The 27,492-nt window shown below is 45.6% G+C and overlaps 1 protein-coding gene and 1 pseudogene across 2 annotated transcripts in view; both read right to left on the bottom strand.

Annotated features, from left to right (window-relative positions):
* The window catches only part of Rragd (Ras-related GTP binding D), a 39,183-nt gene extending 31,524 nt beyond the window's left edge, over positions 1-7,659 (bottom strand). The window contains exon 1 of one of the 2 annotated variants that reach the window (NM_027491.2): positions 7,050-7,659. In NM_027491.2, the coding sequence (NP_081767.2) occupies positions 7,050-7,194 (145 nt within the window). In that variant the 5' untranslated portion in view covers positions 7,195-7,659. The remainder of the gene's footprint in view (positions 1-7,049) is intronic. The other variant, NM_001369055.1, reaches the window with a different exon arrangement.
* Gm11942 (predicted gene 11942) lies at positions 25,384-25,851 on the bottom strand (annotated as a pseudogene).

The following is a 27,492-nucleotide window of genomic DNA, read 5'->3' as shown; positions in this document are numbered from 1 at the left end:
GTGGGGCTGTACATACATACATACCTTTGGACCCTTATTTAGATTTTTAAATCACATTTCAATACTCAAAAAAGACAGATTTGGGAGCTCAGCTGGACCATTGTCCCTCTTCACACCATGGCCACAAGGAATACATCATTTTCTGCCTCCCACTTTTCATTTGGCTCTTTTAATTGGCTTATTGGTGATGGGGGAGCACGGGTTGTGACTCAAAGATGGTAACCCTCATGAAGTAGTGGGTGTGAATGGGGCATTGTGGTGCACACTTTTAATCCCAGGACACAGGAGGCAGAGGCAGGTGAGTTGGAGGCCAGCCTGGTCTACATAGAGTTCCAGAATAGCCAGAGTACATAGACCTAGTCTCAACAAACAAACAAACAAACAAACAAACAAACAAAAACCTGGGGTATGGTGGCCAGCAATTATAAGCTCATGGGTAGGGGGATGGAGACTGATCCCTGTGCTCACAGCCCAGGCAGCCTCATCTGTTTTCCAGGCCAAGTGAGAGACTCTGTCTCAAAAGACAAGACACACCTGAAGAACAATACTCATGGCTGACCTCCGGCCTCTATACACATGAACATGCATGCTCACACATGAACACACACACACAAATTCATGTCTGGAGCTCATCTGTTAAGAGCACTTAATTGCTCTTACAGACCAGGTTTAATTCTGAACAATCACATGGTTGCTCACAGCCATCTATAACTCTAGTTCCAGGGGATCCAACGCTTTCTTCTGGTTTCTATGAGCAGCAGCGCACACTATATACATTCAGGCAAAACACTCACACACACAAAAATAAAACCTGGAAAAGAAAAAAGAAAAAAAAAAACAGAAAACAAAAGAATGAAAACAAAGGATAAAAACTGGATGTCTAACTGGGGTTCTTGGAACTGAGTAAAGTGGCTCAGTCCCTCTGTTCAGGTAAAATTAACCAGGGTCAGATTTTAACACAGCAGAATTTGCCATCTGCCACCTGTCCCTGATCCTGCCCAAATTCCCACATAGCCCAGCTGATGAGCCAGACTGATGAAGACCCCAGTGGGCCTGTTGGCCTCTGTCAAGGGACAGCAATTAGAGGAGAAGGTCACCTCCTTGGGATATTATCAGTCCTTAAAATTTCAAAATTATCCAGGAGCCAGCAGAGCCCCACCCAAACCTGAGCAGCTTTGCAAAAAAAGATGGGCTTGTGCCATGAGCAGAGGGCTGACCTGTGGGCAATGCTCAGAGCCATGAACTGACGGAAATGAGAGCAGAGTGGCAGGGTGCACGTCCTCACACAGCTGAACCCTTCCTCAGTGCTGCCGAGGCTCCTGGAACCTTCCTGATGCTACAACCCTTTAATCCAACACCACAGTTCCTCACTTTGTGGTGACCCCAACCATACACTTATTTTCATTGCTATTTCTTTTTCCTTTTTTTTTTTTTTTCTCGAAACAAGGTTCCTCTGTATAGCCCTGGCTGTCCTGGAACTCACTCTGTAGATCAGGCTGGCCTCGAACTCAGAAATCCGCCTGCCTCTGTCTCACACGTGCTGGGATTAAAGGTGTGCACCACCACCACCCAGCTTCATTGCTATTTCTAACTGTAATTTTGCTGCTCTTATGAATTATAATATAGGGGGCTGGGGGGGATGGCTCAGTGGTTAAGAGCACTGACTGCTCTTCCTAAGGTCCTGAGTTCAAATCCCAGCAACCACATGGTGGCTCACTACCATCCATAATGAGATCTGATGCCCTCTTCTGAGGTGTCTAAAGACAGCTATAGTGTACTTACATATAATAAATAAATAAAATCTTTGAAAAAAGAATTATAATGTAAATATCTGATATGCAAGATATCTAATATGTGACCCCAGTGAAAGAATCTTTCAGCCTGCGCTGGGCGGTGGTGGTGCACGCCTTTAATCCCAGCACTTGGGAGGCGGATTTCTGAGTTCGAGGCCAGCCTGGTGTACAAAGTGAGTTCCAGGACAGCCAGGGCTATACAGAGAAACGCTGTCTCGAAAACAAACAAACAAAGAAACAAAAAGAATCTTTCAGCCCCCAGAATGGTCACAGCCACAGGTTGAGAACCTACTGGTTTAGGGGTTCTCCCTGGGGAAACAGGAAGTTCTCCTCTGCATGAACTCTGGCTCATGACAGTGAATCCTTTGAGGCCAGGCTATTCAACAAGACAAGATCCAAGTCAACTAGAACTACATAGTAAGACCTTGTCTCAAAAACTTGAGATTAAAAAAAATCCTATGCAGAAACAAAATCTTATATAAAATTCTCTCAATTCATACTAGGGGGAACTAACTAAAAAGGCATGATTGAATGTATAAATATTTAATATATATTATTCACCTATGTCTCTAATATGTTGTACTTTACCAATGTTTCCTATAAGGAGGAAGAGTTCTTAGGAACTTTTTAAAACTGCACGAGAGAAACTCGGGGCTGCTTTTCAGAAACCTCTTTTACACACTGAGAATACAAGTGCCAATCTTTCTCAGACCTATAAGGAGATTCGAATCAGCTTCTCGGAGTGGAAACCCTATCTGACTCACAGCAAAAGTGGGGGGGTGGGGGTGGGGGCTTGTTACCAAAAAACCTTATAAGGTTTAACAGAGGAGACAGAATTCTTCATTTTTTAATTTTTAAAGGGGTAGGTGACTGCGGCCATGAGTTTGAGCCCCACAATGTACTTACAGCATGATGCAATACTGTGCATCTGTATCCAATGGGCTACTTATGTGCAACAGGAGGCTGTGACTGAGAGCTCTGGAGGCTCCAGGGCCCAGCACTAACAAGTCATGCTGTCTTAAATAAGGAAGAGGGCAGGGACTGACTCGCAACAGTGTCTGGGAATGGCATGTGAGCTCTAGTGCACTTATTTTGTTTTTTGGTTCCTCGAGACAGGGTTTCTCTGTATAGTCCTGGCTGTCCTGGAACTCACTTTGTAGACAAGATGGCCTCGAACTCAGAAATCCGCCTGCCTCTGCCTCCCGAGTGCTGGGATTAAAGGCGTGCAGCACCACCGCCCGGCTCTAGTGCACTTATTAAAAAGAACAGACAGACAGACAGACAGACACACAGAAGAATAAAGAAGTAGAAACAAAGAAGAGGTGGCTTAGGAAGCCAAGCTGCCCTGCACAGCTGTGGGGATGGGGTAATACCTGGGACAGAGGCGCAGAAACCTTTGAAATTTCAAACTCAGAGCCTGGCACTATCTAGCACTTGCTTATGCTTCCCTGTGCTCCCGCTGCACTGCCCCATGCCTGTTCTAATAAAACAGGGGCCAAGAAGAGTTGAACTATTTTTGATAACAAGAGTAAATGGTGGAAAATGCTTCTTAAAAAAAAAAAAAAAAAACAGGGGCGATATCTAATAGAAGCACAGCCTGGGGTGTGGTTCAGGCCTTGAACTGGTGATCCTTGTGCCCCAGTCTTTGGGGCGCTGAGATTACAGGCTGGGATCACCACACCCTGCTTATTAATGACTAACAGGTGGGACTTGGTGGCTTCTGCAGCTGGATATCCTCTGGGGAGTGTCAGCAGCTCACCCAGTGGTGACTCTAGTCACAATGCAAACTGTCATTTCCTCGGATTCCAAGGAGCACAGGCCACTATAAAAACACAGACCAGATTCAGGGACACTGTGGTGAGTAGCCATCTTCAAGTTTCCCCTAAAAATTGAGCACTTTAGGGAAAACCTTTTACTTTCTGATTAAATGATGGCAACGGGACTATCTTTTAATTTCTTTGTCATTTTTTTTAGGCACAGTAATTTACTTTAGCAAATTTAAAGTCTAGGTGTCAAAAATTAATCATCATCTACATGTCAAAAATTAATTATTATGGGCTGGCGAGATGGCAAAGCGGTTAAGAGCACTGACTGCTCTTCCAGAGGTCCTGAGTTCAATTCCCAGTAACCACATGGTGGCTCACAACCATCTATGATGAGTTCCGAAGCCCTCTTCTGGCATGCAAATGTACATGCAGATAGTGCACTTACATACATAAAATAAATAAATGTTTAAAATAATTAATCGTAGTTTATAGCACAATTGTGGGTTTACATGGGGTGCTGATTGAAACCAGGAATAATTGGTCTGTAGGGTATGATAATGTGTATTTGCGTGTTGGTGTTATGCACATGTATCTGGGTGCCAGGTGAAGCTTGTATGCCTACCTCATTCTATCTTCCTCTTTCTGCTGAAGGAGCTGTCTGAACCTGAAGCTTACCAACTCGCTTGTAGTAAGCTTCAGGGTCCCTCTTGTCTTCCTTCCCTCCCCAGGGTTGAGATTACAGGCACATAGCCTCCAAAATGGATGCTGAGACTCTGAATTCAGGTCTTCATGCCTGCGTAGCCAGCACTTTACCCACTGTGCCCCGTGTCTCTGGTCCTTGTTTTTGTTTTTAATGGTTTAAAAACAAAGGACAAATGGTTGTCCCCTCAGGAGTTTTATCTGGGGGCAGCATCTAAAGATGAGACTCGCTTTACTGTCATCAACTTCATTCAGTGAAAAAAGGGTTAAGAAGTGGAGTCAGTCCTGATAGAAACTAAGCTGCTTTGAAAACACCCCTGCTGTTCATGAATATGGAGTGGGAGCCAAAGGAGACAGACAACATTTAAGTCTCACCTTAGTCGCACTACATTTTCAAGCTTCCTGGTAAAATTCACAGGGTGCTCAGGTTAAAAATGAGATTAGCAGCCTCTACACAACACAGAGTCGAGGGCCAGTGGGAACTGTACTTTCTCTTCAGTCCTGCACAGCTCCTGACAGATTGCCTTAACAAATGCCAGACAAATTGCTTGTCCTATCTTATCCCACTCCCAGCACCAGAGGTCACTGACCTAACGGGGAAAATTCCAGACCTCCATTAAATACAGACACTAAACATCATCTGTCAGGAAAGGGGAGGGGAGAAAGAGCTCACCCATCTCCATCCTTTCTCAGATTAAAGTCCCTGTTTTTCACACTACATCTCTTAAACTTGAGAACAGATAAATGCATACTTTACCAAAATTTAAATAGGAGTATGTACTACAGAAATGGATGGCTCGGCAGTTACAGCACTTGATGCTCTTCCTGAGCACCTATGTTGGATATCCATAAACTCCTCTAACTCCAGTTCCAGGAGATCTGACGCCCTCTTCTGGCTCTTCTGGGAACCTACATCCATGCAGCACACACTCAAACAAGCACACCCACACGAATGCACGCACATAAATCTTAAAACAAAACCAGCTAGCCTTCAGAAGGACACAAAGCAGGAAGTCTAAATTCTTGGCTTCCCCCCGTCCCAGTCCCAGATCCCTGGGAATGGAATCGGCAGATTGTTTCAGGAAGTGCTGGCTGTGGAAAGGCAGATTTTCTGATTGTTTCTGCTTCAAGGCCTAAACTGGAGAACAGAGACCAAAAGGGAAAGTGTTCAAAAGATAAAAGATCAGAGAAACTAACAGACCACCTGTGTAGCGCAAAAAGCAGAGCAAAGCTAGGCTTCTGCAGTGTTTGCCAGAGCAGAAATTAACATGCAAGATCCCTACCGCATGACTACACTGTATCCTTTTATAGCAAGATTCCAGGATTCTGCCTGATTCGGGAACTCCCAATGGGGCTGGGGGGTGGGCGGTTATTACCGAAGTCATCAAAACATAGCTGCAGGCAGGTTAGCCTTTAGATTAACTGCACTGCGAGCCTCCCATTCTGGGCTCTGGAAAAGCCTTTGTTTCAGGAATTCTTCCCCTCCGGCAGGGGTTTACTTCAAATCAAATTTCAAAAGAGCCCCCAGGCCCTCCAATAAAAAGACTACAGAAAATAGGTTCTGCCCCTTCCTTGCAAACTCTCTGGCCCCCAGGACAGTATCAAATAACTGGCTTTCCCCTCTAGAATAGGATCTTCTTTCTCTCTTTAAACTACCACAATAGGGAGCTACTGTGCACCTATCTTTGCAAATGCCTTGCCAATACAATCCCACTCAGCCTTTCCCTGGGCGGATCTACCAAATGCTATATAATAGTAAAGTACCTGAGCAATTTAATTTTTTTGGGAAAAAAAAAAAGTGGCTGAACGATCGACCGTGGGACTAATTAAGGGAAGTGCGGATGAGTGGAGCGCAGAGGTGCACACACAAGTTTAAATAACGGGGAGCCAGCACTAGTCCTCTCTGGAGAAAAGCCAGGAAATGAGGCGACTTGAAAAGCTGTTTTTCATCTGCCAGACTTAAGTCTTAGTTAACTGTATTCCCTTTCTGATTCACTGAAGTACCTGCCAGACGCAAAATCAAAACTGTCTTCCGAGAAAGGCTTTGTAGAGAGAATTTTAAGTTCCGTTCGATAGATTCTCAATAAAAGTTCTTAAAACTCCTGTCACGGGTACTTTCATTCCTCGGTTTCTTTAGTGTGAGACACTAAAGAGATTAATCCTTTCTCTGGGATATTTACAACTCGGAGAACGTTAACAGCCCCGTTCAACTGACCTTTTAAAGTGACCTTCCGCTTTTGTGGGGAAAAAAAATTTTTTTAAATTAAAGAAAAACATTCTGGAATCCTAAACTCAACTTCTTTGTTGTGTCCCGGGAATGAAATGCAAGCAGCCCCCAATCCGAAAGGCTAACTTCAGCTCCTTCGGCAACAACAAACAGTTGGCTTCAGCGGCCAAGGATTGCTCGCCAGGCGCCCACCCCCGGGTGCGACACGAGATGCATTCAGGGTGTCTGGGGACCTAGAACCCCGCGGTCTCCCGGGAGACGCGGATACCACCTGCAGCGCGGGCCCCGCCCCAGCGCCCCGGTCCCACGCCGCAGACCCTCCCGCGGCCACGGCGGGGAAGAATGACACGCGCAGCTGTGGGCGACCCAGCCGGCACGCTGCCGCCAGCTGCTTCTTTTAGCTCGACATCCGACCCTGCTCCCCGCCGCCGTCTGCAGCCCGGCCGCTCCCCTCCCCCACCGCAGCGCCCCGGACCCGCGCGTCCCGCATCCCCCCCACCCCCAACACACACACACACATCGCTCCCAGGGCGGGGACCGCGAGCGCTCGGCCGGTTGGCTCACCTCCCTCCTCCGGCCCGCTGTCCAGCTCGGCGTCCGAGGACTCGGGCCCATCCTCGTAGCCCGCCAGCCCCACCAGCTCATCCTCCTCCTCGTCCTCGCCGCCGTCCTCACCCTGCGGCTGCGGCTTGCCCAGCACTTGGCTCATCACGCCCACGCTTGCCTCCAAGGTCCCGCGTGGGCCGAGTGGCCCGCAGCGCCCTGGGGCCGCGCCTGGTGAGCAAGGGGGTGGCAGTGGAGCCCAGCCCCCTCCCTGCCGCTGCTGCCCGAGAAGCCAGCCGGAGCGCGGCAGTTCTCCCCGGGAGCGCGAGGGAGTGACTGCGTGACCCGAGTCACCTGACGCTTGTCACACACACACACACACACACACACACACACACACACACACACACACACGCAGCACCACCGGGCGCGCGCTCGCCGGCCGCAGCCACCGCTTGCTCGGCCACACACGTTCTCCCCCTAGAGAGAATTCGGGTGTCCAGAGCGCACTGGCCACCGCCCTCGGGGACTTCTGCTCGCTTTCTCTGCAAGCGTGGCCCGGGGACCACCCGGACCCTGCCGCCTGCTTTCTGCAGTGCCCCTGGCTTGTGCTGCGGTCTTCAGGCTTTCTACCCACACCCTACCCACCTCCACCCCACCCACCTCCACCCCACCCCAGTCTACCCCACCCCCACTAGGCTGCCCCTCAACTGTGCGGTACTCAGGCCCCACCCCCACCGCCACTCCAGCCTGCGGGAGCTGGGAGAAGTGCACAGTGGTGGGGTAGTTTCCATAGCAGCTGCCTCCTAAAGTGCCTTTTAGTTCAAAGGATTTCCCAGCAAGAATACTCCAAACTGTGGTCTACGTAGACATGTTTCCGGAGAAGTCACATGTCTCGTGATTTATATATAAACATGCTATACTAAATGATTCCTTTGCAACCTTCGGGAAAACCTAAAGTGTATAACGCCCTCGGGGCTTCTTATGCCCCAACTGCTATTGTCTCATTGGTGTAGTCCCACGTGTTTTAGGGCTTTTGTGGGAGGTGAGGGGCAGCTCTCAGATTGGAATAGAAGCGATGTGGGATGAGGAGGTGCTCTCCTCCTTCGCCAGCTGCTCAGCACAGTGTGAGCACCCTTTTCTGGGGTGGGGGGTGAGGGAGAGAAGAGGAGGGAGGGAGGGAGGGGGAGAGGGAGAGAGAGAGGGAGAGAGAGAGAGGGAGAGAGAGAGAGAGAGAGAGAGAGAGAGAGAGAGAGAGAGAGAGAGAGAGAGGAGAAAGTCACGTGCATAAACTTCCTTCAGTTAAACAGCGGGCCAGCAAGGTGATCCGGATCCTGCAGGTGCCAGCAGCTCAGCAGGTGGGGAGAAAGGCAGCTCAGCCTGGACACTTGCGGCCCGGGACAGGGCTTCCTAGGGGTCCTCGGAAAAATCTGGGTAGGAATAGGGTTACTAATCCGTGACGCATGTCCTGGATTTCTTCTAACTGGGTGGCTGCTTTCAACAGGAAAGCTTCTCCAAGGAGAGGCAGTAGAACTCTTGTCTGCATGGTCAAGGTCGTTCCTATGCCACATACAAAGATGTGAACTGAAAAAGGCTTTTGAGCGAAGAAACAGTTTTGCAGATATATAAGCAGCAGAATTTAGGGAGTACAGTCAAAGATTATCAGGTGGGAAGCTCACACCACCTCCAAATTTAGTGGGAGGAAGTGAAGGGAGCCAGTTCTGTAGAGCAGCCAGGTAGCAGCACCCCCACACCACCCCACATCCCCGCCCCCACCCTCCCCACCCTCTGGCCAAGCAGATAACAGAAGAGGGCCCTGGCTGCTTTCCTTCTTCCTATCTCTGTGTGGTCTCCTGGGAATGACTGCCATTGGTCCAACACACCCAGAAACCCGTGGGCAAAGGAAGACTGAAACCAAGTGGAGGCCAAAGGGTGGATGGAGAAAGCCGACTCTCGTTACTCTCCCCACCGGAAGGAAGCAGCCTTTTCTGACCCTCATGAGAACACCTTTACCACAGAGTTGGTAGACGTTTCAAATGAGCCATGACTCTCAGGTGCTCTCAGAACTCATTTCTCACTGGCGATTTTACTTCTATAGCGAAGAGAGTGGGCTTTGTGGCTCATCCGGTTGGTAGTTTTTGTCTCTCCAGCGCCTTGTCAAACCCCATGTGCTGGGCAGCAGCAACTTAATGAGATTGAGGGCAGCTTGAAATCCTTGAATCTCTGCAGGAAGCGGCCTGGGGAGGAAGGGACATTTCCCCAGAGTAGCTGTAAGGCTTTGCGGCTGTCCCAAAGCCAGCTTGCTAGTCTGTGGGGAGGTCTCTAAACTGGCCTATTTCAAGCATCAGAGAGGTCCTTGGGACACCAGGAGATGGCTGCCTAGCAACAGCTCAGATTCAAACATGACTACTGAGCAAGGATGTCTGGTGAACCCAGAGGGGGTCTTCCAGAGAGGACAGTTCACAACTCAACACCCTCACACACAGAAAAGATGAAAATGTCTGGTGATTCTCTAACATCAAGGAGAGAGTTACTATGTGTGTATATATCCATGTATGTATATATGTATTGGATTCGTGTGATTGTTTTTGCCTACGTGTATGTGTACCCCCTGAATGCAGTTCCCACAGAGACCAGAAGAGAGTGTCGAATCCTCTGGAACTGGAGTCATAGATGATTGTTAGCTAACACCAGGTTAGGCACTGGAAACGGAGCTAAGGTCCTGTGAAAGAGTAGTCAGTACTCTTAACCACCGAGCCATCTCTCCAGCACCAAGAAGAGAGCCTTCAATGGGAATCCCAGCAACAGATCAAAATGCCATGATTTGTCTGAGAATCGGTCATTCTTGAGAATAAAGTGGATCAACAACCATGTCTTATGTTAGGGAGATAGGCAGATCTCAGCAACCTGGGGAGCATCTAAAAGACCTCTAGTCTTTTAGGGACTTTGGCTCAGGTCAAACCATGGTCATGGCTTTAAAGCAGAAAAGAATTACAGGACTATCAATCAGATAGGAAGGAGAGTTAGGGAAGGACAAGAAGCAGAGTCTCACCTATACATCCCTAACTTGCTATCTAGACCAGGTTGTCCTCAAACCCAAGAGATCAGAGATCCGCCAAGACTAAACATGCACACCACAACAACCAGCCTTTAGATACAGAATATCTTTTTTGTAGCAGGGCCCTCAGACCTTGTAGCGCTCAGCATGTAGACAACAACACCTGTCAAAACAAAACAAAAAAAAAAAAAAACAAAAAAAAAACCTAATCCATCAAATAGTTCTGGGAAAGTCTCTTAAGTGTTCTTGTTAGGTCTCAAACCCTGGACAAACAGCTAACCAAAGTGCTTATTAACATGTCAAAGCACATCCTGGCTGCCAGGTTCTCCCTGCATCCCTCAGCCCCTACCTATTGTAGGGTATAGCTGCCGTGCCCTACCCCCTAGCCTAACCGTCTCTAACCCAGGATCAGGCCTGTGCTGCCCTTCCCCCAGTGGCTCTTTCCTAAACAATCCAGCCATTTTGGTTATGCTGACCCTTGTATCTTTTACCTTTTACCCTCCTGGCCTCTTAGCCTCCTGGCTTTTCCCTGCCCCTCCTACCTCTCTTCCAAGCATGGCCTGGTTCAGGATCATGGTTGCTCTGGACTCTCCCAGATGCCTCTGCCTCTGGCTGTGGTCTTCCTTTCATCTACAATAAACCTTCTCCTCCACCATACCTAGGAGCAGTCATGTCCTTCCTTTTAAATTTCTTCTTTTTACCCATCACTAATCTTGCTTTCTGGCTTCTGTAGCTCTTCTTCTGGCTAATTGTTCTTGTAAACTGAAGTATGTCAACCCAGGACATGTTTTTATGCTTAAAAGCTCCTCCTGAAAAAGGCTCAGAGCTAGCTACAATGGAATCCTGAATACCCATTATAGTCACTGGCCAACTAATAAAGACTTTGTAGTGGCTTAAACCCATGCCTGAGCAGTCTTTTATGGTGGCTAACCCCACAACATTTTTGTTTGTTTGTTTGTTTGTTGCTGTTGTTGGGATTTTTTTGTTTTGTTTTTTGAAACAGGGTCTCACTGTGTCATCCTGGCTGGCCTGGAACTCTCTATGTAGAAGATGTTGGCCTACCTCTGTTTCTGAAGTGGTGAAATTATAGTCATGCATCATCACCAAGCCTAGCCTGAACACCAATATTAACCATAAAGATTAAGAGAAAACTAGAGATTAGGCTTAGTAGCTCATACCTTTAGTCCCAGCACTTGGGAGACAGAGGCAGATGGATCTCTGTGAGTTCAAGGCCAGCCTGATCTACATAGTGCATTCCAGGATATCCAGAGCCACATAGTAAGACTCTGGAGTCTAGTTCCTTGTCCTAGCCTAATGACAAATGCTTGCCAAATTCCTAGAAACAGCTCCAAGAGCTGGCCACAGAAAGTTATCATCATTGTCCAGTAAAAGGAATGAGCCCCACCCCACCCTCCCTCCCACCAGCCCTCAAACACATCCAAGCTTACCTAAGTCTTATTATTTTAGCACAAAGGAACATTATTTCTTCACCAGCAACCTTCATGGAAAACACTGTGTTGGAATTTTGGCTTCTTATTGAGGTTCTTAAATTGCCACACAAACCACACAAACACAGATCTCAGTTAAGCAAGAGTAGTTTATTGAACACACACCCTAATACAGGGCAGACCAGGGATATAGCTCAGAATTATCTGAACTATGCCACCAAACATCTTTCTCTGCCTGCTTATAAAGAAAAAACCAAAACCAAAACAAACAAAAAAAAAAAAAAAAAAAAACCACAATGCAAGTGCAGGAAGTGAGGAAGTGCAGCCCAGTGGTCAGCTCTGACATAACATATTTTAGACATAACAGTTCATATTGACCTTTGATTTGATGGGTCCTATGGAAAGCTTTGTGGAATTTCTTAAGATTAACAAACCTCGGGACGTACAGAACAGAACAGAATGGGAGATAGATATGATCAGCATGACCCTGCTCTGAGTCAAGTTTGTGGAGAGCTTTTGGGACCGCTTCTAGAAACTTGGCAGGAATTTGACAGTGGGCCAGGACATGGAAGTAAGCTCTGGCAGGAATCTAATTTTGGACTAGGACAGGGAAGTAGGCTCAGATATATTGGTCATCCTGATAAGCCCTTAGAAACAGTGATCACGGGACTTTGTTTATTGCCTTGTTTGTTCCTTGACTAGAACTGACCTTATTATATGTATGTAATTAAAATGGTATAAAAACAGACTGGGGGGAAAATAACCCTGCTTCAGCCTCAGAACAGTCTGGAGTCATGTTATAGTATTTTCTAATTGTCTTTTTTCTTTTTACTCCTCCTTCCTTCCTCCCTGGAGAACCTGTTGACAAACTGAGCTAGCTTGGTTACAAGATATATATATATATATATATATATATATATATATATATATATATATATATATATATAATCAGAATCTGGGGTAAGGGTTTCCTCATCTCCCCATAATTTTATCTTTCTGTTCTGTCTCAGTCACACAAAAGTCAAGGGAAATTAAGTCCTTAATAACTTAATAAAAAATTAACTGTTTAGCTCAAGCTAATTGGAAGAGTTAAATGCAGGCCTGGGATGCTCTGGTTCAGCATCAATTCTGACAATTCCTGCTGACAAAGGCTGAACAGGAAAGCTAGGGAAAATCTTGGTTGCTTTTCTTTGGCTGCTGATGTCATTTCAATGCTGTCGGCTTTCAATCAAGGGATAAAAACACAAAGTATAAAAAATAAAACATAAGGGCATAAAAATCCTAGAAATGGGCTATTCCAGCTGGAGAAGTCTGTGGGAATGGTCCAGATCAAAGTCCATCTCTTGGTTAGAGTGTAATATTTAATAAGTGCTTTCTTTAAGTTAGCCCTCCCCCCAAAAAATCCTAGAAACAATATTAATATTTTAAAAAATTGTACATGTGGGTATTTTCAGGTTTAAATATGAACTGACATATGTTAGAAGAACCCTGAAAGCTTTTCACCACCCACACTTCTTTAGGCCCTGCCCACAGACTTTATGCACCACCTACACTTCCCACAGGCCACAGGCCTTTCGGCCCCGCCTACAGACTTTAGGCATCGCCCACAGACTTTAGGCACCGCCCACATTTCTTTAGGCCCCACCCATAGACATTAGGCATGGTCCATATGCCTTTAGCCCCCCCCCCCCCCCACACACACACACACATGCCTTTAGGCCCAGCCCACAGACTTTACTCACCACCTACACTTCTTTAGTGTAGTAAAGAAGTGTAGCTCAGTAAATGGAGACAGAGTTAGGAAAGAGCTGGGGAGGGAGGATGCAGAGTGAGGGGAGGAAAATATCTAGTGAGTTTTCTACATAGTCCTTGAATATTTTTTTATAGACACTTCAAGAAGTGGCAAACACCAAAATTTCAACTCACTCTGACTCTCAGGAAATGCCAGTGAGGTAAACTTGAGTTGCAAAACAGCAACTAGTTGCAAGAAGCGGACAAGCAAGAAAGGATAATGCACTGGGTGTGGAGAGCCATGGCTTAATGCCCCACACTCTAGACATGAAGGCAGGAGGAGTTTGAGTTCCAGGCCAGCCTTGGCTACATACCACATGCTGTCTCAAAACCTAACCACGGACCTAGCTCAGTGGTAGGGCACTTGTCTAGCATTCACAGGACCCTGAGTTCATACTCCAGCATTTTGGGGAAAGAAACTGTTTTAATCAGGATTTTACTGCTGTGAACAGACACCATGATCAAGGCAACTCTTTCTTTTTTTTTTTTTTTTTTTTTTTTTTTTTTAGATTTATTTATTTATTATAAGTACACTGTAGCTATCCTCAGACACTCCAGAAGAGGGAGTCAGATCTTGTTACAGATGGTTGTGAGCCACCATGTGGTTGCTGGGATTTGAACTCCTGACCTTCGGAAGAGCAGTCGGGTGCTCTTACCCACTGAGCCATCTCACCAGCCCTTTTCTTTGTTTTTTGAGACAGGATTTTTCTGCATAGCCCTGGCTGTCCTGGAACTCACTCTGTAGACCAGGCTGGCCTCGAACTCAGAAATCCACCTGCCTCTGCTTCCCAAGTGCTGAGACTAAAGGTGTGCGCTACCACTGCCCGGCTTGCCTCTCAACTTTTGAGAGATATTTTTGTGGTGTTGGGAAAGACAAGCACTATCTATTTCCCATAAAAATTGTGTATGAATAATGACATTGTTCAACGACTATGTGAAGTTGAAAGTATTCAGCAAGTAATATCATCCCCTCCACTTTAAGGGCAAGAGACATGAAGTGAAACAGCTCATCTCTGGAGCACAAGGAATGCTGGCAGAGCCGCTTTTGGAGAAGCACTTAAAAATTGGTTCCTGGTCAGACAGTAGTGGCCAACCTGGTCTACAGAGTGAGTCCCAGGAAAGCCAGGGCTACACAGAGAAACCCTGTCTCAAAAAAAAAAAAAAAAAAAAAAAAAAAAAAATTGGTTCCTAGGCTGGTGAGATGGCTCAGCGGTTAAGAGCACTGACCACTCTTCTAAAGGTCCTGAGTTGAAATCCCAGCAACCTCCTGAGTTAAAATCCCAGCAACCACATGGTGGCTCACAACCATCCATAATGAGATCTGACGCCCTTGTCTGGTGTGTCTAAAGGCGGCTACAGTGTACTTACATATAATAATAAATCTTTTTAAAAAATGGTTCCTGTGTTGGGATAATATTCTCTCGTGCACTGTGTAAAGGTTGTCTTTGCATTATTCAAATGCAGATTTCTGCACCAGCAGACTGCTGAGCACTGTACAGACTTTGCTATCGTTATTCTAATGGCTCAGCACCTGCATCATATTTTCTAAGCATATACTTCCTTCACCTGCTGATTGGTTTAATGAAGAGCTGACTGCCTATAGAAGGGCAGGAGAGAAAAGGCTGGACCTCTGGGCAGAGATAGGAACTGTGGGAAGAACTGAGAGCCTGGGACTCACCAGCCAGACAGGGAGGAAGTTGGGTGTAAGGGGACATAGTGAGAGGTAACAGGCCAGGTGGCAAACATGGACGAGTATAGACAGGGTTAATTAAACTCTATGAGTTAGTTGGAAGAAGCCTAAGCTATAAGGACTAAGCTTTCATAAGTGACGAAAAAGTCTCTGTGTCATTATATTTGGGTGCTGGTGGGTCAAGACAGTCTGGCAATATTGGTTTTCTCAGACCATTTAATTTCCAGGATTTACTGAACAGAAGGGATGGTGTGAACCACATGGCAACTACTGCTGCTTGACAAAGTTCTAGCATATTCACATTGAGGATCACAATTCTCCAACATTTTTTGTCAAGGACCAGCCTCAAGGGGGTGTTTGAAAGTGGTGAAAAAAAGAGCCGAGGTCCAATTATGGGGTTCATGCTGACAGCCTATGTTTTGCTTGAGGCAGCTTTCCAGGGAGCCCTCTGCTCGAGACAGCTCTCTCTTGCTTGAAAAAGATTCTAAAAATTCTCTGGATAGCTCATTTCTTGCAGACCAAAACCCCAGTCTTTTATTTACGTATCAATTTAATTGTTCATCCCAGGTTCCCCTTTGATTATTCCATGAATCAGCATTCCCTGACCCCAGCCCCCTGATTCTTAGAAAAAGACAGCAAGTGCATTCTTTTTTCCCCCTTAATATTAAAAATGAATCCAGAGATCAGCCTGCCTTTGTAAACACTGACAATAAACTAGCTGGGTGGGATCCCATCCTGACATTACCATCTCCACCACACCTGGGTGGAACTAAGATCTGTCTCAGGCTGACCTTGAAATCAGGAATGTGCCTGCAATTTGTATCTGTCTCCATTTGTATCTGCCTGCTTTTGTATCTTTCTGACAAGCTGTCTTACAATGCAGCTGCCTCTGTTCTTTCAGGTCCATGAAGCCCTTCATTTAACTCATATTGCATCCTTATATTTTGCATAGTTGAGAAGTTATATATTTTGGGTTTTTTTTTGTTTTGTTTTGTTTTTTGTTTGTTTGGTTGTTTGGTTGGTTTGGTTTGGTTTTTTGAGACAGGGTTTCTCTGTGCAGCCCTGGCTATCCTGGGGATCACTCTATACACCAGGCTAGCCTCAAACTCAGAAATCCACCTGCCTCTGCCTCCCAAGTGCTGAGATTAAAGGCATGTGCCACCACTGCCCAGCTTTTGAGAAGTTATATATATTTGAGTTTTTTGAGACAGGGTTTCTCTGTGTAGCCTTGGCTGTCCTGGAACTCACTTTGTAGACCAGGCTGGCCTCAAACTCAGAAATCCGCCTGCCTCTGCCTCCCAAGTACTGGGATCAAAGGTGTGCGCCCCCACGCCCAGCTATATATTTTTGAACTCATGTTTTTCAGAGTTATTTCCCACAGCCTTAAGGGCTATCCTGAAGGTCACAGTGTTCTGCTATTTTGCTGAGACATTAGAGACACCCTTGCCTCCTGGACTCCTGCTGTCTCTGATTATCATGGAGTCATTAACCTTGGCAGAGAGGACATTTCCCTGAAAGAGGAACATAAACAAAATATGCACAAGCCTTATGCCTAGAAACCGTCAATATTTGTGGAGGCCCATGCCCTGCAGGCTCTGTTCCAGGGGCAGGAAACCATGTCACACTGTCCCTTCCACATGACCAAGCAGGACATTGCAATCTTTGATATTTTGAATATGTGTTAAGAGTTTCCTTATTCCTTTTCCCTTTGGGAAATTTTGTATGGGCTTTGGTAGGGGCTGTAAGTGTGTACAATGGTAGTCTCTCTAAACAAAATAATTCTTTGGAAAAAATCCTTACCACTATGAAACTATATACCATGATAATTCTGCCTACTCCTACTTAAGAATCTCTACTGTGCCCCACTGTTTGCACCAAGAATAAAGAAGTTAAAGATCAGCCGTGATCCAAGCACTTGGGAGGCAGAGGCAGGCAGATTTCTGAGTTCGAGGATAGCCTGGTCTACAGAGTGAGTTTGAAAGAAAGATGAAATTTCAAGACCTGTAATTCATATAAAGTACTCAGAAATTGCTGGTTGTTTGTGAGCCTAGAGGTTGCCTGGGGCTGAGAACAAAAAAAAGGGGGGGGGGGTGCCCCGTAGTTAAAACATTCCTGGGAACAGCTTGACCATAAAGATAAAGAGGAATGTGAGGACATAACAGGACTATCTTTACCCCATAAAACCCCTAGCTTTCGAGTCTTGGGGTCGAATCCACTGTCTCCTGCATGAGATATGTTTCAACCCGGAGCTCCGTCATTAAACTACCTCATGTGTTTACAGCAAGAAGGATTCTCGTGTTTCTTTGGGTGTGCTTTCTTTCCCCTGAGACTAGAGTGGGGGTCCCCGAAAGGGGGTCTTACAAGTTTCAGAACAGCCAGGCTACACAGAAAAACCTTGTCTCCAAAAAAAAAAAAAAAAAAAAAAAAAAAAAAAAAAACCAAAAACCAAAAACCAAAAACAAACAAACAAAAAAGTTAAAGATTTATGGTTCCAGAAACTCTTAGGCACTTACACCAGGTTCTAAGGATGAAAACACATACTCTAAAGAAACAATGGGCCAGACCCGGAGTCTGAGGCCTTGGCAGTCAAGAATTCAGTTAATAAGTATAGAATAGTGCCCACAATGGATTCCCTGGGTACGTGGCTTACAGGATGAATGGCAAAACCTGGTATGCCCCACAAGAAGCAGATTCTGTTAAGAAGTGAGACTGGAGGGAGAGGGGGGCTGGAGAGATGGTTCAGCAGTTAAGAGCACTGACTACTCTTCCAAAGGTCCTAAGTTCAAATCCCAGCAACCACATGGTGGCTCACAACCATCTGTGATGAGATCTGACACCCTCTTCTGGTGTATCTGAAGACAGCTACAGTGTACTTACATATAATAATAAATTAAAAAAAAAAAAGAAGTGAGACTGGCTTGATCTCTCTCTGCCATGTACAGGAGCATATTGAAGGACATATTGTATGACATATTGGAAAAAGAGAAAGATATCAGGACCTTTCCTTTGAGGAATGTATGAGGAGAACAGGCCCATATTGTAAGACTAAGGAACATAAGAACACAATTAGGGGTGGGGAAAAAAAAAAGAACACAATTAGGAAACAGCTCAACGCTTATTATGCTACATCATATAAACATTGTATCACACCCCTTGAGGAATGAAACTTGCTTTCACAGGTTTGTTTCTCAGGACTCAATGTCTTGCACCTCCTAACCACAAAGGCTGAGAGCATGCAGGAGGACATGTAAAGGGACAGCTAGTGGGGTTGCTGAACCTTGGAAAACAACAGGGAGTTAGATGCTTTCTGAAGTTATTACTTTTGCTTCAAAGAAAAATATTGTAATAAAGTTGATTTCATCTTTCATTCTAGATGTTGAAAAATAGAGCTAGAATATGCTAAAAGCCATCTGTGAAAAAGATCATGTATTTCGTGGAGTCATTAAGTCTGCTTCCAACTTTGCCTGTGATTTAGCTACTATACAAATATAGAGTACAAAAGGTTTAGTCTTTTTTCAATAAACATATGCACTACCCTCAGATTCACCCTCAGATGGTATCAGTCTCCTTCCCTCGCCAACTGCATTCCTCGTCTTTGGGACCTGAACCCTGCTGGAGCTGGATTCTGGCAAAGAGAAGAGGGCTACAAACTTTCTGTCTTAGCTACTATGTTGTTGCAATTCGAAGACACTGTGACCACAGCAACTCTTATAAGAGAAAGCATTTAATTGGGGCCCTGTTTACACTTGTAAAGGATAAGGCTGTGATCATCATGGAAGAAAGCAGACAGGTTTGGAATTGGAGTAGTAGCTGAGAGCTTTACATGCGGCTCCACACACAGGCAGCCAGCAGAGAAAGGAAGGGGCTGAAGTGAGATTTTAAACATGGGGCTGGAGAGATGGCTCAGCAGTTAAGAGCACTGACTGCTCTTCTAGAGTTACTGAGTTCAATTCCCATCAATACATGGTGGCTCACAACCATCTGTAATGGGATCAGATGCCCTCTTTGGTGTGGCTAAAGTACTCATACACATATAAATAAATAACTCTTTAAACTGAAACAGAAGGCATTGAGGAGCACTGCCTAATAACTTGCTCCTATGGCCTGCTCAGTTTGTACTACCCACAGTGTGCTGAGCTCTTCTACGTCAGTCAGTAATCAAGAAAATGCCCCACAGACCTGACTCCTGGTCAATTGGATGGAGGCATTTTCTCAACTGAAAGGCAATTTCCTTTTTCCCAGATGACGTTAGCTTCTGTCAAGTTGACACATGCCAACCACACATTTCCTACCACCATTCTACATGTTTGTACTCCATAACTGTCATGTATGGACAATTAGTTATTTATTCATTTATCAGTTTTATTATTTTATGTCTATGACTATCTTGCTGTGTATATGACTATGTACCACATGCAGGCCTGAAAGAAGGTATCTTGTGAGCTACTGTTTCAGTGTTGGGAATTGAACTTGGGTCCTTTGTTCATAACTATTAATTCCAGAATCTATCTATCTATCTATCTATCTATCTATCTATCTATCTATTGACAAACTCTTGTTATATACTCCAAGCTGTCCTTGAACTCATGGCAATTCAAAAGCTTTAGCCTCCCAAATGTTTAGGAATACAGGTGTGCCTACTATACCCAAGTGATGTTTTTGGGTTTTGTTTGATTGGTTTGTTTTTAATTACAAGGAAGTTAATGGGATATTTGGGTCTGGCCCTTGAGAAAAACAGAGAGGTACAGTGTGGGGAACAGATAAAGTCCTGAGTGAATGTATATTATTGATACGAGTGCAGGCATGTCAAGGACCCCAGAGCCTCAGTCAGACTCATGGGAATGGCAAAGCCTGGTCCCAGTACAGGTGTTGATAGAGTTTGCAAATGTATCAACTGGAGCTTCCTCCTCTATGATGACTGCAGCCTGACACCCCCAACAAAAAGATGCCTTCGGGTTCATACTTTTTATAAGACACTCACTGAGTTTCAGGGCTGCTAATGGTGTGTCTCCATCAGAATGCACTGCCTACCCGATCCCAGTGTTTTTGTATGTGTGTCTGTGTGTCTTCATTTCCTATCATCTCTGTCTTGTCAGTCTCAAAGCCCTGCAGGTAGATAGAGGCAGTTACGAGTAACTGGGGATTGGCTGGAGAGATGGCTCAGTGGTTTAAAAGCACTGGCTGCTCTTTGCTCTTCCAGAGGTCCTGAGTTCAACTCCTAGCAACAACATGGTGGCTCACAACCACCTATAATGAGACACTGGGCCCTCTTCAGGCACACAGGTGTACATGCAGATACTCATACATTAAATAAATAAATAAATAAATAAATAAATAAATAAAAGAGTAACTGGGGATGAAGGAAGAACCCAGTTAGGATAGGTGCTTTAGAGGGAAGAGACACCAGGATCAAGGCAACTGTTATGGTTTGTAAGCTCAGCCCAGGGAGGGGCACTATTAGAAAGTTTGGCCCTAGCCCGGTGGCACATGCCTTTAATCCCAGCACTTGGGAGGCAGCGGCAGGCGGATTTCTGAGTTCGAGGCCAGCCTGGTCTACAAAATGAGTTTCAGGGCAGCCAGGGCTATACAGAAAAACCCTGTCTCGAAGAAGAGAGAGAGAGAGAGAGAGAGAGAGAGAGAGAGAGAGAGAGAGAGAGAGAGAAAGAAAGAAAGAAAGAAAGAAAGAAAGAAAGAGAGAAAGAGAGAGAAAGTGAAAGAACCTAGTGGGGAAACCCCCACTCAACTCCCGATTCGACGTGCACCCAAGAATCGCGAACAGACGACCATCTTGATGTAAAAACATGAGGTAGTTTTAATGGCGGAGCTCCGGGTCGAAACATATCTCATGCAGGAGACAGTGGATTTGATCACGAGGCTTGGAAGCTAGGGGTTTTTATAGAAAAGGGGCTGGGGTTGGGGGAGGAATTGGTGCGGTTTTACATGATTGGTCCATTTAAACATCAGCAGACTGTACATGCAGATAACATTTAACTTAGGTCAGAAGGGCAGGAGATAGGGAGGCACTGGGCCAGTCCGGTCAGGTCATTCTCTTTATCTTGATGGCCAAGCAGCCTCAGGAATGTCTTAACGATGGGCCTGCCTGGGCATGTCCTGGCTTGTTCTGCTATGTTCTCAGCCTCAGGTTTTAAAGCTCACAAACAACTCTTTGGGCTATTTGACATAAATTACATGAATCACAGGTCTCAAGTTTTATTTTCTTTCAAAAGAAAGAAAGAAAGTTTGGCCCTGTTGGAATAGGTGTGGCCTTGTTGGAGTAGTCGTGTCACTGTGAGCAGGGGCTTTAAGACCCTCATTCTACCTGCCTGGAAATCAGTCTTCCACTATCAGCCTTCAGATGAAGATGTAGACTTCTTAGCTCCTCCTGTGTAGGGTTGTGGGTCCCAAGTCTGCTCCACCACAGAGCATGGCCGCTTGGGGAGGCAGAGTACAGGGAGTTTGACGGCCAGGTGCTAGTAGCACAGAGAGTCCTTCTATGAGAAATTAGACAGCAGCTATGTTGGTAAAGGCCTTCTCCATGGCTCCCCACAGAGGATCCCGATGAAAAGAGACAGCCTGTGGTTCCAAATCATTTATTGCCATGGTAGAAAATGGATGCATAAAACCATACTCCCCTTCTTAGGGTGTGCCTGAGATTAAATACCTTTACAGGGAGGAATGTCTGGAAAGAGAAGCTTTTTGGCCTTGCCCTCCAGGCCTCTGTGCCTCATTAGCATGGAGATCTCTGTCTTGAGCCTACATGACCACAGGTCACGTCTCTTTTATGTGAGAAGTATGGCCATGTGTTCCATCAGTCTGGCAGATAGCTGGGGGTGCCTAAGCCTCAGATGTGTGCCCACCAAGTCTCCAGGGTTTTTTTGTTTTTTTGTTTTTGTTTTTTGTTTGTTTTTTTGAGATAGGGCTTCTATGTATAGCCCTGGCTGCCCTGGAACTCACTTTGTAGACCAGGCTGGCCTCGAACTCAGAAATCCACCTGCCTCTGCCTCCCAAGTGCTAGGATTAAAGGCATGCCCAGCTGACATGGTTTTATATCCCACACTTCTGCATAATGTCTGCCTGGTTGCTACCATGTCTTAATGATAATGGACAAAACCTCTGAAGCTGTAAGCCAGCCCCAATTAAATGTTGTCCTTATAAGAGTTGCTTTGGGGGCTAGAGAGATGGCTCAGTGGTTAAGAGTACTGACTGCTCTCCCAAAGGTCCTGAGTTCATTTCCTAGCAACCACATGGTGCCTCACAACCATCTGCAATAGGATCTGATGCCCTCTTCTGGTGTGTCCGAAGACAGCTACAGTGTAGTCATATAAATAAAATAAATAAATAGAGAGAGAGAGAGAGAGAGAGAGAGAGAGAGGCAGAGAGAGAGAAAGAGAGATGCTTTGGTCATGGTGTCTGTTCACAGAAGTAAAACCCTAATGAATACATCAACTTTTATAAAGGATAGCATTTATTTAGGATTGGCTTACAGTTTCAGAGGTTCAGTCTATTATCACCATGTCAGGAAGCATGGCAGTGTCCAGGCAGACATGGTGCTAGTGAAGAAGGTGAGAGTTCTACACCCTGATCCAAAGGAAGCCAGGAAGTGACTGGCTTCCACAGGCAGCCAGCAGGAGGGTCTCTTCCACACTGAATGGAGCTTGAGCACTAGAAGAAAGCCTGCCTACACAGTGACACATTTTCTCCAACAAGGCCACACTTTCTAATAGTGCCACTTCCCATGGGCCCACCACAATAGGGTAGCCTGCAAAAACCTCCCTGAAGAGGTGATATTGGAGATGACTTCAAGAAGATGCTTAAAAAGTGAAAATTGGGATGAAGAGTACTACCCAAGGGTACATCACAGTTGGAAATGTCAAGAAGGGCCATGGCTGAGGTTAGAGGGATTGAAAGTTTAGCCATGACTGAAGAAGAGGACAGTAGGCACGAGGCACAGCAGTCTCTTCAGCTGGGGTAGGAGTTTGGTTTTTATTCTAAGCACTGCTAGAAGCACTGAAGGGTTTTAAAGTGGGCGGACAAGCATGGCTTGCTTAATAACAGCTCGTTAGATAAACTGTTCCAAAGATGGCTGCAACCATCCATCCCATCACACCTGCTCTTTTGCAAATGTGATTTTGCTGTTCCTCCTCGTCCTCCTCCTCTTGAATTTGGATAGGTCCTGTGACCTGCTGTACTAGCAGAATGGGACAGAACTGACAAGATACTGCACAGGGAAGAGATAGCATGGCTACTTCCTTTATTAACTCTCTTGACTCCTTAAGCCACTAATGAAGAGAAATTTTGTGCTATCCTGCCTGAAAGTACCGTGGATAGAGATGCCCTAAAAGATGTTCGTAGTGGTTATTCTTGGTTGTCAACTTGACTACCTCTAGAAATAACTGTAAAATGTGTAGGGCGTGGGGCTGATGCTAAGGTCCTGTACCCCAGCTGGTTCTTGATAGATCAATAAAAATGCCAGGAACTAATTGCTAGGTGGAAGGAAAGAGGTGGGACTTCCGGGTCTGAAAATAAAAAATGAATTATATATTCTCGCTAGCTCATACAAAAGACACAAAATTTTTATTTAAAGGCTGTAAGCCTAGAATGAGCAGATTTAAGCTATTCTAACTTACGTCCCAGACACATGTCCTTTGTTACTCGCTGTTAGATTCACCTGGGTTATTCCTCACTTCTCCTGACCATGTGGTTCTGGTCCGTTCCTGGTAGCCCCCTCCTTTTCTGTCTTCTTCCTCTTTCTCCTTCCTTGCTCCTGAGATCCCCTCACTCGATCCTCAATCCTCTCTCTCTCTACTGCCCAGTTAACCAATTAACATTAAATTGGGGAGCAAGGTTTAGATAGTATCACTTGGTGTATGTGAGGATCCGCTCTTTGGGGGCAACGGGGTCTTAGGTGCCAATATTTAGCATTCAAATATATTAGCAGTAAGTAGACTGTGCCACCAGACAGAAAAACTGGTAAGGTTGAGTGAGCCCAAACTCCATGAAGCTCAGAATTGAGAATTGTAAAAGTGGGGCCAGCTCCCTGCCTAACTCTACCTGCTCTGGAACACATAACCACAACACCTCACTGAGGGGACTATGGCAATCAGTCACATAAGGAAACGACCTAAAGTCTTTCCCTGTGTTAATAGAGCATCACTAAGCATCTCAAAATGAGCCAATGGGAAGCATCTACCCCTGGATCCCTCCCTACTCCTCAGTGTTCCTGTCCACATGGAATAAAGTGCACAAGTTAGTTCACTGAGAATTGTCTAAGAGTGGCTGTTCTGAGACCCTGGTTACCTGCTCTGCTCACACTTCCCTCTGAGAACTGTAACTCTTTGGCCATTTCTGGACAGACTAGAGACCTACAGAGCCCTGTTTCGACAGAGGATAACAAGCAGTAGCATACCAAACCCCCAATAATTAACTAAAACCCAGAGACTGGAGAGATGGCTTAGAGATGGCTTGGCGCATTGGTTGCACTTGCAGAGGACCTAGGTTCAATTCTCAGCACCCACATAGCTGCTCATTGTTATCTATAACTCTAATTCCAGGGAACCTGACACCCTCACAGAATCATATATGCAGGCAAAACAACAATGCACATTAAAATTTTTTTTTAAATCAAAATTAACTAAAACTCAAGTGGTAGAGTACAACTGTGAAAGATTTTTGTTTCATTTTTTTGAGATGGGTTTTTCTTGTGTGTCCCTGTCTGTCCTGGAACTTGCTCTGTAGATTCAGTCTAGTCTCAAATTCAGAGATCTGCTTGCCTCTGACTTCCAAGTCAAAGGTGTGTACCACCACCTCCAGTAAATAATTTTTTCCTAATTAAATAATTTGAAGTGCAAAGACAGACTTTGAATCTGGCCCATTTGAGATGGGAAGATCCACCTCTGATGTGGGCTATACTCCTAGGCTGCTGTTTCTCACCCTCACCAGCAAGTCCATTCCTTCACTGGCATTTGGACCCACTTCTCTAGCATATACTGAAGACCAGCTGAGACAGCCAGCCTTGTATACTGAACATCTTCTGGATTCGTGAGTCTCCCATTGGTAGACAGCCATTGGTGGACGAGCTGGACCATAGCTATGAGTTCTGTTCCGCTAAAGAACCCTGACTAATTCAACGCCAGAGCGTAAGAGTCAATGCTCTTACCATGCCAGGTGTCTTAGTTAATGTCCTATTGCTGTAAGAAGACACCATGACCAAGACAACTAACTTATAAACATTTAATTGGAGGCTTGCTTAAAATTTCAGAGGATTAGTCCATAATCATCATGGTTCAGAGCATGGCAGCATGCAAGCTATCTTGGTGCTGAGCAGTAGCTGAGAATTTACATTCTTTTTTTTTTTTTTTTTTTTTTTTTTACAGGTTCAGCTCTTTATTGGCCAACTTAACAAAAGCAGTTTAGTCAAAAAGACCAAAGCCCATGTCATCTTCAGACTCCTCGGACTCTTCCTTCTTTGCCTCCACTTTCTTCTCCTCAGCTGGGGCAGCAGCAGTGGACAGAGCAGCACCACCAGCAGGCGCAGCTCCAGCTGTTGGAGCGGGCCCACCAGCCCCTACATTGCAGATGAGGCACCCAATGTTGACATTGGCCAGAGCCTTGGCAAACAAGCCAGGCCAGAAAGGTTCGACGCTGACACCAGCTGCTTTAATGAGGGCATTGATCTTATCCTCCGTGACCGTCACCTCATCGTCGTGCAGGATGAGGGCGGAGTAGATGCAAGCGAGCTCGGAGATGGAAGCCATGCTGTAGACTGCCGGCACGGTGCTAGTCGCCGGATGAAGTGAGGGCCTCACCCCAACGCGGCCTTAGCTCCCTCGGAAGGACCGAGCACCTTGGCGGCAGCTGAGGAAAAAACGAGAATTTACATTCTTACAACAATACCACACCTTTAAATCCTTCCTAACACCCCACTAACTAGGAGCCAAGCATTCAAATATATGAGCCTATGGGGGTCATTTTCATTCAACCCACCATGCCCATACAGGGTGAGAGACCAGGCTTGTGAGTGACAATCCTGGATTGTCCAGCCTAAACTTTAATCAGGTGGTGTTTACAGCTCATACCACACAGCAAACAGACTTGCTATTGAAGTTGAACCTTATACAACCAATCATAGGAACCATGAGCAAATAATATGGTTACTATTTAAAACCACGGATATTTGGGGGTGCTTGTTACATAGCAGTAGATAACTGGTGGACATATGCCAACCCGAGTGAAGAAAATGAGTTTTGTAAGGAATCGTGTGGCATTATACCTGAGGAGACATCTACTCACTCTACATAGGGAACTAATGGCAGATCAATACAAGGTTAGTAACAAAATCCAACTTGGTGAACAAGTTAGTTTTATTGGGGGCACATATAGGAGTATGGACGAGGAATCACAAGAGCATAAATGACTCAAAGAAAGCTTGTGGAGGCTTGAATGTGCTTGACCTATGGAAAGTGGCACTATTAGGAGGAGGTGTGGACGTACTGGAGGAAGTGTAACCTTCTTAGAGAAAGTGTGTCACTGTGTAGGCAGGCTTTGAGGTCTTCTAGTGCTCAAGTTCTGCCTAGAGAAGAAAAGAGACCCTCTTCCTGGCTGCCTGCAGAAGATAGTTCTTTCCTATCTGCCTTTGGATTTGTAGAATTCCATGGCTCTTCCAGCACCAAGTCGGCCTGCATGCTACCATGCTTCCCACCATAGTGATAATGGACTGAATCTCTGAAACTGTAAGCCATCCCCAATTAAATGTGGTCTTTTATAAGAATTGCCTTAGTCATGGTGCCTGTTCACAGCAATAAACCCTAAGACACAGCTGCATCACCAAAACCCCACCCCAGCGTGGGTGACAGCTCACAACGTCTATAACTCTGTAGCTCACTGTGAAACTTGCAGGCAGCTCAACTGATGGGAAACTGTCTCTTCTAGGCGCTGGTGATCTGAGTCTTCCATACAGCTCACCTGGTTGCTGCCTCTTCTAGGCTGCTCTGCTTATCTGTTTTCTTGGCAGCTCAGCTAGTCTGAGAGCATCTCTTGGTTGTCCTTACTGACTCTGTAAACTTGAGGATGGAGGGGCCTAGTATATTCGGTCAGTTTCAGGGACTTCCTGAAACCGTTGGCTCGTTTACTTCCTGAACTGTACCTGCTTTCCTAAAGGATGTAAGGTTTCACCTCCCTTCAGAGCGTTCTGTTTAACCAGCTTCCCTCTAAGATGGTGGCGTTGTCTTGGAGGAAATTCTTATGCAGCATAGAAGATGTAAAGAGTGGAGCAGCAAGGACAGATGAGCTTAGTGGCACACACCACGTACCTTTATCCCAGCACTCAGGAGGCAGAGGTAGGAAGATCTCTGTGAATTGGAGGTCAGCCTAGTCTGCATAGCAAGTTCTAAGATAGCAAGAACTACACAGAGATACCCTGTTTAAAAATGCAAAGCAAAGCTGGGTGGTGGTGATGTACGCCTTTAATCCCAGCACTTG

The sequence above is a fragment of the Mus musculus genome, chromosome 4 (genome assembly GCF_000001635.26).
Source record: "Mus musculus strain C57BL/6J chromosome 4, GRCm38.p6 C57BL/6J".
Lineage (NCBI taxonomy): Eukaryota > Metazoa > Chordata > Mammalia > Rodentia > Muridae > Mus > Mus musculus.
The sequence above is the reverse complement of the archived record's forward strand: the minus strand, read 5'-3'. Positions and strand labels throughout refer to the sequence as shown.